This window comes from Arachis hypogaea, chromosome 19 (assembly GCF_003086295.3).
Source record: "Arachis hypogaea cultivar Tifrunner chromosome 19, arahy.Tifrunner.gnm2.J5K5, whole genome shotgun sequence".
NCBI classification, from domain to species: domain Eukaryota; kingdom Viridiplantae; phylum Streptophyta; class Magnoliopsida; order Fabales; family Fabaceae; genus Arachis; species Arachis hypogaea.
The window spans coordinates 152,569,904-152,586,300 of record NC_092054.1 but is presented as its reverse complement, the minus strand read 5'-3'; the positions used below and the strand labels follow the sequence as shown (position 1 = coordinate 152,586,300).

Below are 16,397 nucleotides of genomic sequence, written 5' to 3'. Positions count from 1 at the left end.
CCACACATCTTTATGTAAATTATCATTTTCTTAATTATGAAAGTTTAAAATATTAATAAGTCTATTTATGAATGAATTATTTCATTTATTTTTAAATAAATTTATCAAAACTATATTAATAGAAATAGTAATTTATTCCGTTCAACACCTACTTATTAAAACACCATTACTCAATAAAAACAAAGTTAAAACTTCTATCGTTCAATTCGCATAATCACTAAGTAATGACTTTAAAGGAATTTTGGTCATGGGATTAGAGTTAGAAAAATTATTGAAAATCATATTTTATTTTTTTAAATTATTCTCTTAATTTTTTATAAAAATTTTAAATCTTTTATCTTTCATATTTCAAAAAATGACAAATATATTTAAATTTGTACTCATTTTAATAATAAAAAAATAATTAAAAGAAATTATTATGGAACGGTGGAGGAAGAAATTAAGAAGATTAACGACATGGTGGGTAAGGGAATTTATGATGGAATGGTGGAGGTAAGAAGGAGGGCGCTTGTGGCTTGCTGTGAGAAATGGTATGTGAGGAAAGAATTACATTGGAAGCAGATGTCACGCTTTAGACATGCGAGGGATATAGATAAAAACACGAGGTACTTCCATAACTTAGTTTCGACGAGAAGGAGAAATAACAGGATTGATGCACTGGTCATTAATGGAAGATTGATAAGAAATCAAGTTAGGATTAAGATTGTGATTAGGGACTTTTAAAAGGATTTATATCATCAGGAAGAATCTCTATTGATGGGGTTCAGAGACGGTTTGGTGGAAATGATCAATAAAGAGGATGTTTTGGCTTTGGAGGTGCTACTGAAGAGGTTAGAGAAGTTGTGCGGGATTGTGAATCATCAAAAGCTCCCGGAAGTGATGGTTACAACATAAACTTCATAAAGAAGTGTTGGGATGAAATTGGTTCTGAATTCACAGCAGCGGTGTTGGACTTTTTCCAGTCTTCCAGGCTACCGGCGGATGCTAATCTCATTTGGGTGGCGCTGGCACGTAAGTTTACTAGGGTAAAGAAAATCAAAGACCTCAGGTCGGTTAGCATGGTAGGGTGTGTGTATAAAGTCATTTCAAAGATGTTAGTTAAGAGAATGTGAGCAGTTAAGAGAATGTGAGCAGTAATGCCACAGTTAGTAGGTGAGACGCAGAGTGCTTTTGTTAAGGGGTGGAAAGATTCATGACAGGGCTCTTATTGCTTGCGAAACTGTTCAATGGATTAAACTGAGGAAGAAGGAAGCGGTGATAATAAAGTTAGACTTCCAAAAATCATATGATAGAGTCAAGTGGAGTTTTGTGGATCTTGTGCTACAGAAGATGGTGTTTGGACGAAGGTGGAGAGGGTGGATTATAGAGTGTGTCAGTACGCGTTCTATGTCAGTATTGCCCCCACTCTTATTTTATTTTTTATTTTTTAAATATATACATATATAATATGCCCCATTTTAAATTTTAAATGATCATATTATAAATAAATTTAATCCAATTATTTAAAACCTCAAATTCACTTTATCTTTCTATCATTTTGACTATTAGTTAACCTAATCAAATTTAGTCTTTTCTCATTTTCAAATCCCAGCCGTCATCACTCATTTATTCTCTTAAATCATCTTCTTAGTTTCAACCTTCTTTTTCTATTCCTTTTCTAGTAGTCATATTTTTTTCATCAAAAAAAAAATTTTAAATTCTCTATTTTTTAATATAACTCTTTATGACTCTGTGTATCTTTCAATTTCATTGTTTCTCTTTTTGATATTTTCAATTACAAATTATAATTCAAGCAATTATAGTTTAGGTATTAATCTAATTTTTTATTCTCTTTATAAATTTATATATTTTATTTTATTCTCAATTTAGTGATCCTTATTATTTATTTGTTTATCTTTCGTTCTATTTTATTATATGTAATTATGTTGCATATAAACTTTTAAGTCAATTGATTAATTTACTAATTTAGAATATATATTTTTTATTTATAGAAATAATAATTGAAAAATGTTTTAAAAAATATCTTTTGTTCCATTTTATTATATGTAATTTTTGGTTTTTTTATTTGAACAATTAATGTGCATTTTTATTTTTTTGAATTTAAATTAATATATCTTTTGATATTAATGTATATTTTTTTGTCCCCCAACATAAATTTTCTAGGTCCGCCACTAACTGTTTCCATTTTTATTTGTACTTGTTGTTGATGTCCTACACAGGATGTTTGGGGAGGCAGTTAGGAACGACCGCATATCTCCGCTACTGGTTAGTAGAGATCATATTGAGCTGTCGCATCTTCAGTTTGTGGATGATACTATTCTATTTTGTCCTCCAGAGAAAGAGACCGTTAAGAATTATAGGAGGATCCTGCGATGTTTTGAATTGATGATGGGGTTAAGTATTAACTTTGACAAATCTAACTTGATTCCAATTAATTGTGATGATTAGTGGGTACAACGTATGTGCAGCGTACTGGGTTGTAAGGAAGCCTTTCTTCTAATTAAATACTTGGGGATCTCACTAGGAGCTAATCCGAGATTGGTGAAGAATTGGAAGCCAATTATAGAAAAAGTGGAGAAAAAACTTAGCATATGGAAAGCCAAGGCTCTCAATACAGCTGGTAAGTTGGTGCTCATTAAATCTGTGTTGAATAGCCTCTCTGTATATTATTTGAGTCTATATAAGATGCCAAAGGCTGTTGTAGAGAAACTGATTTTCTTACAGAAAAGATTTCTATAAAGTAAGGAGGATGGTAGGAATGGTATGACCTTGGTCAGGTGGGAGGTGGTGCAGGCGTCCAAAAAGTTTGGTGGGCTAGGTATCGGAGATGCCATGGTGCGTAACACAGCCCTGCTATTTAAGTGGTGGTGGCGATTTTCAAAGGAGGAGTATCCGTTGTGGGAGAAGGTGGTTTGCTCTTATAATAACCTGAACCCAAATGTGTTGCTGTCTTCCCAGATTTTACCTGTCCGGGGCCCCTGGAAGGATATATGCCAGTTATAGTTCAAGCATCAGCATGCAAGACAGAAGATGATTACTAAGTTGTCGATGGAGGTTGGTGATAGAAGAGGGACTTGTTTCTAGGAGGATGTCTGGCTACGTGTTGGTAATCTGAAAAATCAATTTGAGGTTTTTCTCAGTTTCAAACAAAAAATGATCCGTTATAGGGGATTGTGGGTTTCAGGACGGGGTAGAGTGGATATGAAACTTCTAATGGAGGCGAGAACTTTTTCAATGGGAGTTAGATCTAGTGAACCAGTTGCACGATGCATTAAAGCTGGTCAAACTCGCTTATGACAGAGATGATAGGGTCGTGTGGAAATTTGATAAACAATGAGTTTTTTTTTTATTAACTCTTTTGTGCAAGTATTGCGGGCGAAAATACTTCCGAAGGATATAATAAGTTACAGTTTTACTATGACAATTTGAAAAAGTCCAGTTCCACCAAGAGTTGAACTGTTTTTCTGGTTTGTATTGACTGGCAAGGTCAACACGAAGGAGAGGCTGAGTCGGTTTGGAGTTATTAATCAGGAAGATGTTCTATGTGTGTTATGTAACAAAAGTGTTGAATATAGTCACCATTTGTTTCTTAGTTGTGAATTTTCTTGGAATGTTTGGTGTGTTTGGTTATCATTTGTTGGAAGGCAATGGTCATGCCTAAGGACATTGAAGGAACATTTTTTAAGTTGGACTGAGATATCAGCTAGCAAGGAGGTGCGCAAGAGATGAATGGTGTGTTTTTGTGCGATTATTTGTAACATCTGGCTAGAAAAGAATACAAGAATTTTTTAGAATAAAAAATATGAGGTCGACGAGATTATCCATATGTCGTTTTTGAACTATAAAGAGTGATTAAGTGTGGATTCTTTTTGTTGTTGATAGCAATACCCGCGGTAATAAAAAAATAAAAATTAATATTCTTTGTGTTGGTTAGATTTTCTTTATTGTTTTTGCTGATCCTATTTGTTATCCGTTTACGCACTACTTATTGTGTTGAGTTTCTTCCTTTCAAAAGAAATTAAAAGAAAAAGTTAAGACTAATAAGTCTCAATAAAAGTTATGTCTCCCAATAATAGTGGAAGTGTGGAACCAGCTCGATAATGATGGGTCGATCAATTGGACTTTTAATCATGACCAACATTGATGGATTCTCTACCTGAAATTATGTTGATGGGCAAGCCTAAAAAAAAAATTAAGCAAGACCCAAAAAAATCATGTTGATCAGCTAGCACGATTCTATGTGAAGCATTTTATGCACTAAAATAAATTTCATGTTGGGCCTTAGGCCCCGTTACATATATAAAAAAAAGAAACTTCATGAATATTATTACTTTATTAGTCATCTTACCATACTCAGGTTAACATAACTGCGTTATATCTAAGATTGGGAGTTGTTCAATCTATCTGACCTAAAAAAAAAAGTTGACATAGCTACGAGTCCTTAATTAGATACGAGGGACATTTTTTTTTCTATTTTTTTTTAAACTTATCTCTTCATTATTCATCTAATCGAACAAATAAGGAATTAGAAATAAAAAGATCCATGCATATAAATGACATTTAATTAGTTTGGATACGTTTTCCCCCATTCCTTTGTTTGTACCATGAATTATTGATATATCATTAATCATTAAATATATATAGAACATATCCTAAACCTTGAGTCACTTCCAAAGATATCTCAATTCTCAAGAACAATGGTGAGAATCTTGCACACTTGGAAGAAAAACAACGATCTAGTACCAACTCATGAAACACAAAGCCCCGCATCACCATCCTTCATCTTTGAAGATGATGTATCTAAGTTTGTTTTCCAAATGGAAGCACCACAAGAAGCCACTACAAGTACAGACACTGAAGATGAAGAAGGTCTAAAATCAATAGAAAGAAAACAATCTGAATCTCTCGAGGTAGAATCTATTTTTTTTTTAGATTCCATATCCTTGAGCATGCTCAAAATTTCGAATAACTAAGGTTAATTAGGACAATTGCCAGCGAAATCTTTTTAAAAACATGTTTTTATGTGCGCAATTTGTACCTGAAGTAAGACGTTCATGCATCTTCCTATTACATAATCAATTCCTTTAGCACTTTAATGTTGATTCTAAACAAAAACATGTTGAATAGGTTAATGAAGAAGATGATGAAGCTCATAAGCTAAAGGAAATGGATGATCAACAACTCCGACAAATCAAAGGTAAGAAAAAGATGGTAACATATGACATTGATAAGTTACAAATGTACTCAGAAGATGAGTTCCTTAACAAACACTATGAGAAAACATCATATTTTCCATGTCGCCTCCAACCTGAAGAGGATACATTGGATATACTCACAATGATTGTAAAAGAGAAACGAGGGATGATACGATCCACACGCAAAATGCTCAAACAAATGGGGCGCGAGCTTAAGAACAGTGAAGATAGGTTGAGCACCGTTGAAAAGAAGCTTCGAAAATCTAAGTGCTCCTCATCTACCTCTAGTTCACTTATGTCCTAATCACAAATTGGTCCGGGATATGGATTTTCATTAAGAAGCTTGTTCCCATCAGCTATTTTATATCTTTTTTTATGGTGTAAGACACCTTAATTAGATTTCTACTATGAATGATTTGTTGTCCTATACATGTATTTTTACGTCCTTGAATGGCCATGCTCTTATCTTTTATCTTAATATTAATAGCATGCACTTGGTAAAATAAGTTATCAAGATATTGTCATGAATTCAGATCTCGCAATAACACTAGAAAAAGAAGAAGAAAACAGACTTACAAGTTACAAATAGCCATCCAATATGCCTTTCTTTTGGTTTGTTTGAAGGTGGGCTTAATTGCTATTTCCCAATTGGCCAATTCCCACTTATTCAAGCATGAATTACCTTGAATATTCCTCCTACATTTTTAACTTACTCAATAAAGGATATAATGATCATACCAGTGATGCTTGTAATGCATACAATTCTCTTAATTCAATAGACTTAACCCTTACTGCCACCATTATCACCCAAAAACAACAACGATTAACAATAAGAAAGAAGTCAATACCTTGAATGGACAAGAAAGGTATGAAGTGTGAACATCTACAGATTTGATTCCTAACAAAATCAGAACATGAGTAGCTGCTTTTACTGGAAGTATTTGCCAAGTGTTTACAGTATACATGGGATTTTACAATGAGGAGTACGCGTAAACATGATAATTGTAGCACTGAAAAACTGACATCTTCTCATATATATATATAGGTGAAAATCAGGGCCAATGGGTAGTTTTGTTTTGGGATGCATCCACACCTAAAATACAAGCAAAAATTCCTCCCTAATCTTCTATACAAGGAGCTGAATACCAAAGAACTCACTGGCTTGTGTTAACAAGGTGGAGAATAATATTCCAATCAAAATGCGACATGAAACAAAACTGGACACTAGTAACAACATAAACAAAAAAGACTCACATTTTTCTTAAGAGTTTGGAAGTAGGCGTCCATTATACATCTTATCAAGTAGTTTTCGCGCATCAGGCCTCCTTAGGAGACCTTTATTGTTTGGCAACCCAGTTCCTAAGCAAACTGGACACACAAGCTTTCCTCGACCTGTAAATATCAATCCGCAGGTTAGTCCAATACATATGTCATTTGATTCCTGTAATAGGATAGAAAGGATGAAAAGAATAACACAGCATAGATGGGTTCTAGTGTCTCTTCTTTTTGAAAGTACTGGAATTTGCTTAAATATTGTCCCATAGACATGTCTCATGCGTCTCTACTATAGACATTACAAAATTCATCAAATAAATTTGAATTTTTTTTCTTTGTTTTCTTCTCCAACTATGTTTTTATTCAAAACTCGTCTATCTTTTCTATCCCAAGATAGTAACCAAACACAACGCCCTCTACATTTCACTCCCAAAGAATAACAGCCTAAATGGCGTAAATATGTTTGGGGTTGTTACTGGATTGATTTGGTTAGTTTCATGAGAGCTCCATCTAAAAGTTTGAAAAAAAATCATAGTACGGAAATTTGTAAAGTAATAAAATAAGGGATTAATCCATTGAATCTGTATATTATAACCTCTATCATGTGTGAATCCCACTATCTTGATTCACTTCTTTACTTTACCAACTTTGAGTCTGATCCGAAAAGTTTCATTTCTATCTGAAGACAGTAATCAAACAAACACTATACTACGCCCTAAAAAGAAAAAGAGAATCACCCTACTAGTTTCCTAAATCCCCTTCTTTCTCCTTCAAAACTCTAGACTCAATAAATGCATGATTGAAAAGCATATCATCATTCATCAAAACATGACAATTGTATTTAATTTCCTCCAACAACAATATACAAGGGTAGGAGCAGGGTTACCGTAACAATTAGGACACTCAGTGAATTCATAAACATCTTTGGCGCGTTTCCTGTTGAGAGCTTTCCATTTTCCGGTACCACCGCACATGTCACAGATGATAGCACCACTTCCGCCGCAGTTTCTACACACTGCTTTCTCCATTCCCGCCGCAGCAGTTGAATTTGGTGCAGCTGCAATTAGAGACAGAGCTGCACTCGAACACATGCACGTTAGACACACGCGCCTTGAAACCTTCACTGATGCTTCTTCCTGCATTCAATTATCAGTAGCAATAAACAAACAGAGAAAATTGAGTAACAGAGAATTTCAATTACCTGTGACTGTGAGGTATTGTGTTCTTGATTGTGTTGAGTTGAGTTAACAACACGAAGCCGCAACGCTTTTACTCTGTTTGGAGGAGGAAGGCATCGATGAATAACAGTGATATTAGCAGAAGTAGAACTCGCCATTGCCATTGCCATTGCCATTGTTTTACTCCTCTTTCTTTCTCTCTTATCCAAAGGTAGCAAATATCCTTTGAGAGAGAAAGAGAATCAAATCAATGGATTCAATGCCCGCCACGTAAGATCTCTACAATCTCAATCTTTTTTTTTTTTTATTCTTTGTTTAATTTTGATTTTTTATTATTTATTTATTTATTTTTTCTTGTTAATAGTATAGATATTGTTATTTAAAGTTTTTTTGTGTTTATTGATATATATTATTATATTTTTAATAGAATTTTTAGTATTTATTGTTTATATAATTTTTTTAATTATTTTTCTTAATATATATTTTTTTATAAAAATTTATTTTTTATTTGAGTGTGTATATTTTTTACCATATGTTCTTAAATTAATATATATTTTATTTATTATTATTAATTTTTATAATATAAATTCCATTAAAAAGATCTAATTAAATAAAAAAAAGTATTAAAAAAGAATACTAAAAAATTATAACTAAAAGAGTACCAATAATTTCAATACATAAATTTAATTTTTTTAAAAAGAAATTATAGTCAAAGAATATTAAAATAATATAATTCTAAATGATATAAATTTATGTCTTTTTTAATAATTTTTGTCTAAACGTAATTTTAAATAATGTAATCGAAACAACATTTATTTTATTATAATTCATTTTAAAACAAATTTTTCAAATATAAATCACTTTAACATTAACTCACGTCTTATCACAATCAAATTTGTAAAATCAATTTTATAAAAATTCATGTTTGCAAATTTTAATCCAAATACAAACTACATCTCAAGATATTCCTTAACAAATAATGGTACATAACCAATAAATTTTATTGTTTTTAACTAATATTTGACCAATGTATTTTTATATTAAATTTTAAATCTTAAACTATAAATTTTAAATTTTAATAGTATAAAAATAAAATATTAACTAATATTCATAAAAAATTATTAATCCTCTAATATTTCTTTGTTAACATAGAGTGTGTTTGAAAAACTTTCAAAACAAAAAAAAAACTGTATTTCTATTAAAAGGTAAAATCTAATTCTATTTCAAATTCATAGTTTAGAACAATTAATTACACTAATAAAATGAATTGTGTTTTTTCCTATGTTATTCGTGTAATTCTTTTATTTGTCTTTTCTTATTTTCTTATGATGGAGTTAAAATATGTTTAATAAAGATAATTTTGATATTTCAATCTTTAGTAGTAATAAACTTACAAATAAGATTTATTTTAGTCTCATTTAGTTTAAACTTTAATGCGAAAATTAAAATTCTTTTTTGAGAATTAAAAATTATAATTTTATTATATTTCAAACTAAAAAAAATTCTTTCTTTTTGTGAGAATTGTATTCTCAAAATGTTCCAATCACATACATAATAGATCAAATTTGAATTAGATATTCACTCAATTTTTGTCTTGAAGGCTTGATACAAAATATACAAATTTATTTAGTGACCAATTTTCGAAGGAAAAATTTTGCAGTATTATTTTTACACCTTTCTTGTTTATAATCACAAAAATGATGCATATATCAGTCATTCTCCCAAAATGCTCTCTCTATTCCCAACACCTATTAAAAAGAGCTAACCCAAGAAGATTAGCAGAAAAAGGAGAGGGATTTCCACAGTTTTGTTTTTAAGCCCGCCTTACTTTCTCAGCATGTTTCAACTTTCAAGCATATTATCTAATCTGATATAATATAAGATAGATTGTTATCTTATTTTATTTTCCATGCGCCCTTTAACAATAACAAGAACCATCACTTTGGCATTCGAAAGCATTTTATTCCAAGGTCATGGTCAACAGAATAAGCAATAAACTACGGGAGATAAGAATCGCCACTGCTTCTAAGTAAAGTCCTAATTGTACCATAAACTACTATGTCAGCATGTCAAATGTACAATATCATGAAACTAGCAATAAATCAAACTGAAATTAATCTTGACATGGCAAAACCCACAGTTAAGCACTGTGATTGTGAGCCAAGCATCTAACCACTAACAACTCCGTCTTGAGCTCAAAAGTCAAAACTTCATTTAAATTGAAATCTTCAAAAAAAAAATTTCTATTTCTCTGATCAATCATACTAAGTGTACACAAAAAATCAGCCACCAAATCAACCACCCATATAAAGTACATATTGAAATATAAAATACACATTGAAAATAAGTTGATTTACCACATGTATTTATACACAAATTCATGGTAACTGATTTGGTGGCTAATTTTTGGGGTGCACATAGTATTTTTGTTCTCTGCTCTAAGATTAGTCATTCTGTACTTGTTTCTTAATTGATGCCCTTATCTATGCAGAAAGAATCAAGCACCTCATAAACCTCCATTGGGTGACTTCTCCGAGGCCAAGCAGCTAGATTCAGCACCCATGCCGGCAACCGGTGATGCATCCTCATCAAAATCTTTTTCCATAGCTCTATCATCGTCATAGTCGCTTCCACCAGTACTGCTTTCCTCTGGTGTTTGAAAAGAATCACCCTCCGTTTCATCCAATTTCATGTCCTCAGGAAGCCGCTGCTGCAGAGGCACAGCATCACTAATAACTTGGCCCATCTTCTGCTTCTCACGATAATCCTCCATTTCCACTCTATACCTCTCTTTATCCTTCAGAGCCTTCTCTTGATAAACCTAAAAAGTTCAATGAAACTCAACATGTTACAATAACTTAAGATACAAGAAATGAAAGACTCATGCATGACTCTTGTGCACCATTAAACACAAGTTACTTACTACTCTTTCTGATTCATTCAACTTGTTCCAGAGTTCGCCAATGATCCTACTAATCTCCCTGTCCTTCCCATGATGGTGTGCTTTTAGCCTTGCATGCTGTTCCGCAAAAAAGAAATTGTAACCACTTCTGTTGGGTTTTGGATGAGCAGGATCTCTCCGCTTTATTTCTGATTTCTTTCTGCGCCGGCGCCGACGGACACCTAACGGAGCAGAGGCGCCACTGTTGTTGGCCAAGACTCCGTGATGAGAAGTAGACAATCCAGGTTTTTGTGGAGCCTGATAGAGGACGCCTTTAAGTTTCTCTGAACCTATTGTTACAGTAACTAGATAGCCACTTTCGAACTTTCCATCAATGACCCCAATCACCTGAGACCCTCCTGAAGATTTTCCCATGGCTGAGACCACAATAGAACAAACAGTACTAGTGTCATCAACTATATTCAATAAGTATGGAAAACAATTTCCAGCCATCCTGAACAAAATATGAGCAATTCCTTAGATCTTATAAATAAGATTAAGTGGTTCAGAGGTCTTTGGTGTTTAGGTACATAGTGTGAAATATGCAATTGATAACATACTAGATATACTTGTTAACCAACATATTTACTTGTCCAATGGCATGTAAAATTGTAAATGAATATTTAGGTCTTAGATTGACCTTTCAACTTAGGCAGTTAACCCTGTTTAACTTTTAAGTATCTACTCCTAATACGGTATGTCTAAGAAATGAATGGCTATCACATGTAAAGTAATATTAGTTGTAGAGACCCAAAAAAAAATGCTCATTTCTTTGTGGTTAGCAACTAATCTTATTTTGCATTGGGAAAGAAGAGACCTTCAGGCAATTCAGCAGCATTAGCGCTCGACTGTTGGAAGACCGGCGATTGAAATCCTGATGACGGCGGCATAAACTGTGCCTTTTGCACCGGAACTGGAATGGATGATTGACACTGCAGACCGCCTGCTGAAGAGAAAAAGCCTATTGGTGCATTAGATTGGGTTCCGAGTATGAAAATGAGATTATAACAAACAAGCTATGTGGTGTAAATGGCATACTGGAAGCAGCTGGACTCCATCCAGGGGCTTTGAAATAGTAGATTTGTTCATAATGGTAAAGCAATGAAGCATAGTATTTCCGCAGAACAAAAGAGGCATTTGTAGCTGTTGATGGAAAATTGAAAGTTGCAGTTACTTCCTTCCATTTTCTCTCTTTGATTATCTGCAAGACAGAGTGATAATTGCAATTACTATCACTACACCAAACAAAACAAAACAAAAATATTGTTCATGAGAACAGTTAAAAATCTTTAGTTTTAGTGACCAACTTATCAGACAGAATGCAATCATCTTTCTATTCAAGGCAATATCCTGAATCAATTACAATTTACAAAAGACATGTGAAGTATTTGGATTAAAAGTATAAAGACAAGGATCCAAATGAACAAACCTTCCAAAGAAAATTCACAGACAATACAATATTCAACTATATTATAATGAATGACAGCATAAAAACAGGGTAACCATTTCTGAATCACATACAATACAACGACTTTACAAGCATAAAACACATTGTTGACCAAGCTTGAAAGAGTTGAAGCTACCATGATAAATGAAACATCAACATAAGAAAAAAGACATATTTCAAAATGCGAATAAAACTTTTTCGTAGCATCACCTTTTCCAACCAGTTTTATCAAGTGCTTAATAAAATTATGACAGAAAAGCCATAAAATTTTATAATGCTTCAACAACAGCATGCTGCATGTCTTCGATAAACATGTAGAGAAAGGAGGAAAAAATCTTATCCCAGCATTGGATTTGCACCACAATTATAGGACATGAAAATGCAGAGCAGAAAAAATAGAACATCTTTAACTCCATTGAACCAAACTCCGAATAACATTTAAGGTTGGTGATAATCAATAAAAACTTCTTTAATCAACATACGGATCATTACTTTCATGCCCAAATTCAAACAGCATACAAATTTTAAAAAAAGTAGTATAGGTTCAACAGAACCTCTGGACTCTGGTCATGGTGGACAGAATATTCAGTGATTCCGGAAAAAAAAAATAGTAAGGGAAACGGCGCAACCAAATATAAATAATCACAGCTTACCTTCTCAATACCTCCTCTAGAAGTTACTTCAACAAAGAGTCGATGCAAATCTAATTCTCTTCCCCCAATAATGGGAATCCTGGGACACAATTTCAAATGTCGGAAAAGGAACTCAAAAGGTGGAAAAAAAATGTTTAGTAGTCACAAAGCTATGCAAATCAGCAAAGGCATTAGTAAGGTGCAACATTTCCAAAATCCATAGAAAACTATAAGCAGAGACCACACTACTGATCAACAATCAGGAACCGACTAGAAAACCAAATAGATCTATAACATCAGAATGCCCTTTACTATTAGAGTTTTATTAGAAGGCAAGTAATGCCAACATCAATAGGGAAGAAAAAGCAGCAATATACATATACAAATTACTAAAGAATGTGATGCAGGAATTCAAGAAAGAAACCAAGACACTCCCAGAGTATAGAATAGAAGTAGTAAAATAAAGAAAACAAGACATGTATATGAGGAGAGCCTACATGAACTTGGTGCCCATAGAAGAGTGGAGCTTCTCCAAGGTTTCCATGAAGAGCTTGGGATTGTTTGCAACCTCCTCGTAGCTTGCTTGCGGTGGAGGATACACATAATACCCCGAAGCTGAAGCTACTCCAGCATCTTTCATTGGTAACGGGCTCTTACTGGCACAAGAAGCTGATGCCATTAACAAGTTGTTCTATTTTCAGCTTTCACTATTTTCCTGCCCCAACATCAACAAAGACAAAACAACCTTGGTGTTAAGTACATAGTTGGGAAAAAACAAAAAAAAAGGTGGATTAGGATGTGAAAACTGAAACTGCAATAAGAAGGGGAAGAAGTAAAAGAAGAAAACATCAAAGACTGTTCACTGGATATTAAAAAGAAAACAAAAAGTAAAAGATATGAAAGTAGAAAGTAGAAATAACCACTTACATGCAGGCAACATAAAAATGAGAAGAGACAAAAACTGAAGAGAAACAGACAAGTTCACTGGATAAGAGAAGAGGAGAACTGTACCATGAAAAGAATATATAAAAACAAGAGAGAGAAGATAGAGAGAGAGAAATAAAAATCACCATCAACATCACCATTAAGCTGGAGATTCAGGACTGAAACAATCCACGACAGTGATAAGATACACAACACATGCTCAATGGGGTGGTGATGATGAAGTAACTTGCAGTGACAAGGGAGATACAAAGCCCAAGAAAAGGAACCAATGGGACAGAAAAGCAGTGTCATAGCCATGAATTCCTCCAGATTACCGAGGATGTTACAGCAAAAGAAACCATTCAAAGCTTCTCAGAAAAGAAAAGAAGCCTCTGAAAAACAAACAGAGGCCAAACCAAGTAACACCCTTTTGGTCTTTGGTAATAAAGACGCACCCAAAAAGGACCCTTTCTGTTTCTACTCTCTCCTTAACACTCTTCAACCACTGTTCACAGAACCTACATGAGCCTATAACTGAACCCTTTTTTGTTTTGACGGGTCCTATAACTGAACCCTGACATTACTACCATAGGGGATAAATACACGACTTAACAACCATATTCTTTTGACATAAATATGAATATGAATATAATAATGATATTAACTTAATGTCATGCACCAACATAAAAGCAAGTCAATACTTTTATTCATCTTTCTCTATAATCTGACACTGTTTCAGGGTTGAAAAGAGGGGTTTGTGGGGAAGGTGCCAAAGTAAATACCTTTTTTCCTCCAAAGAAAAATTCAAATACGATTACTTGTCCTTGCACTCTGTAATGGTGGCCAATGAAGACAAAATCACAAAACAAAACGTTGATAAATCAAAGATTAATAGCTTATCAACCACAATAATAATAATGAATTATAAATAAATAATACTAAAGAATAAGAAAAGGCACGCACTGTTCATTATTACTACTTTATTTCTCCATGCGCATTAAGGAATTAAAGAATAAACAAAAATAGAGTAAGTAATGCATGCGTACATGAATAATTAATATATATAAAAAGAAGCAGCATATGACGAGAATCAAATCCAGAGGCAGAGAAGCAAAAAGTGTTTCTTTATATTATCATTATCTTCTTGTTGTTAATATTATAGTATGATTATTATTATTATGAAAGAATAAATCTAAATTAGACAAATAATAATGATAATGATATTATTAAATTATACTTACCAACTGTAACAGAGAATGGAGCATCAGAATCATCATCTATCTAAAATGAAATGACAAAAAGGAAGAGAAGCTTTAAAGACGAATAAAGGCGCTGTTATTAATAAAAAGCTTCGGAAGATGCGAATGTATTGGCGAAGAAGAAAAATTTAACCCTATCAAATTCCATAATCACTTTTTCAAAATGACAATCATGTCCTGCTTCGGTTTTCAATTCATGCAAACTACACGAGGGTGATTCTGCCTTTCTGTGGATTTTGAGATTCAATTTTCAATATTTGTTATATCTCAATTTCTCAATCTTACCAATTAGATATATATCAAGAAATTAAATTTTGAAATCTAAAATCTGAATTTAATTTTAATATATCATTAAAAATTTAATTTTGATATACTTTTAAGATTCAATTTTCAATATTTGTATATCTCAAATTCTCAATCTCACCAATTAGATATATCTCAATAAATTAAATTTTAAAATATAAAATCTGAATTTAATTTTAATATATTGTTAACTAAAAATAATTATTTTTTATATTAATTACATAAATAATTATTAAACAAAATAAATATAATTAGATTATTATATAAAATATAATATATCAAAATTAAACTCATATTATAAATGTAAATCAATTTTAGAGTTGTATCTAATTATCTAATATGTTATGTAAAAAAAAATTATAATTTATATTCATCACATAAATAATTATTTAAAAGAACGAATATAATTTAATATTTATATAAAATATTTTATATATATTAAAAGGATTTAGTTAACATATTTAAATACTTATATATTTAAATGTTTTTATTTAATAAATATAAAATAAATACATTAAAAATTTATTTTTTTATATTTTTAGTAAAAAAATTTAATTTATAAATTTAACATGGACCTTTAAGATACAAGTTAGATAAACCTATATTAAAATTATAAATTAATTTTGTATCAAAGATTTTGCTAGTCTCATACTAGAAAATACTATTTTTATGAGAAAAAGTTAAAATGATTGCAATCTCGTTGTACATCTAAGTATTTTAGGTTCGATCCAACAAAATTCAGGTTCATTAGTGATAGAGTGTCTAATACGTTCCAACTTTTTATTAAGGTGAACGTTTGTATTTTGGTTTTTTATTATTTTTTTTTTACGTGTTTTCTTCTCATTATTGTTCATTTATTGACTATTGTTGTTGTTGCTGTATTTTTTTTTCTCTTTTTCTTTCGAATGATTTTATACCATTATATATTTCTTCCTCTTCTTTGTTTGATTTTTTGTGTTTTTGTTTTGTTAATAGGATAAAATAAAAAGAATTATGAGAAGACAAAACAAGAGAAGATAAACAACAAGAAGAAAAAAGAAGAAGAGTTTTAAATTATTGCAAAATTTATCAAAAAATAGCACTAAACTTTTTTAATCGTAACATAAAAATTTTCTTATTTTGACACGAACATTTTTTAATCGTGTCATTTTTAACTAAATGATGTAATTTTCTTATCATTGAATTAGTTTGGTGGTATTAAATTTATATAAGAGGTTTAGTCATTTATGTGTCATTTATAACA

At 31.8% G+C, this 16,397-nt stretch overlaps 2 protein-coding genes across 29 annotated transcripts; both read right to left on the bottom strand.

Annotated features, from left to right (window-relative positions):
• Nucleotides 1-4,525: 4,525 nt before the first annotated feature.
• Nucleotides 4,526-7,926, bottom strand: LOC112777124 (protein PHOTOSYSTEM I ASSEMBLY 2, chloroplastic). Of its 24 annotated transcripts, XR_011878068.1 has the most exons (8): nucleotides 7,672-7,921; nucleotides 7,357-7,606; nucleotides 6,450-6,587; nucleotides 6,044-6,093; nucleotides 5,772-5,891; nucleotides 5,337-5,495; nucleotides 5,039-5,104; nucleotides 4,526-4,854 (listed from the first exon to the last, which is right to left on the bottom strand). XR_011878068.1 is itself a non-coding variant. In XM_072228854.1 (5 exons), the coding sequence occupies exons 1-3, from the start codon at nucleotides 7,822-7,824 to the stop codon at nucleotides 6,457-6,459; spliced, it is 534 nt and encodes a 177-aa protein (XP_072084955.1). In that variant the 5' UTR covers nucleotides 7,825-7,921; the 3' UTR covers nucleotides 5,638-5,891; nucleotides 6,044-6,078; nucleotides 6,450-6,456. The 24 variants fall into 24 exon arrangements, 5 of the variants coding, with proteins under 5 accessions (XP_072084954.1, XP_072084956.1, XP_072084955.1 ...); XR_011878067.1 differs by having other exon boundaries at nucleotides 5,039-5,495; XR_011878066.1 differs by lacking the exon at nucleotides 5,337-5,495.
• Nucleotides 7,927-9,589: 1,663 nt separating this feature from the next.
• On the bottom strand, nucleotides 9,590-14,963 carry LOC112777123 (high mobility group B protein 15). Of its 5 annotated transcripts, none has more exons than XM_025821410.3 (8): nucleotides 14,834-14,963; nucleotides 14,375-14,423; nucleotides 13,166-13,383; nucleotides 12,690-12,768; nucleotides 11,628-11,790; nucleotides 11,407-11,550; nucleotides 10,572-10,966; nucleotides 9,590-10,469 (listed from the first exon to the last, which is right to left on the bottom strand). In XM_025821410.3, exons 3-8 carry the CDS (start codon nucleotides 13,345-13,347, stop codon nucleotides 10,155-10,157), a joined length of 1,278 nt encoding a protein of 425 aa, XP_025677195.1. In that variant the 5' UTR covers nucleotides 13,348-13,383; nucleotides 14,375-14,423; nucleotides 14,834-14,963; the 3' UTR covers nucleotides 9,590-10,154. The 5 variants fall into 5 exon arrangements, with proteins under 5 accessions (XP_025677195.1, XP_072084951.1, XP_025677194.1 ...); XM_072228850.1 differs by lacking the exon at nucleotides 14,834-14,963 and adding an exon at nucleotides 14,556-14,616; XM_025821409.3 differs by lacking the exon at nucleotides 14,834-14,963 and having other exon boundaries at nucleotides 13,739-14,386.
• Nucleotides 14,964-16,397: the final 1,434 nt, after the last annotated feature.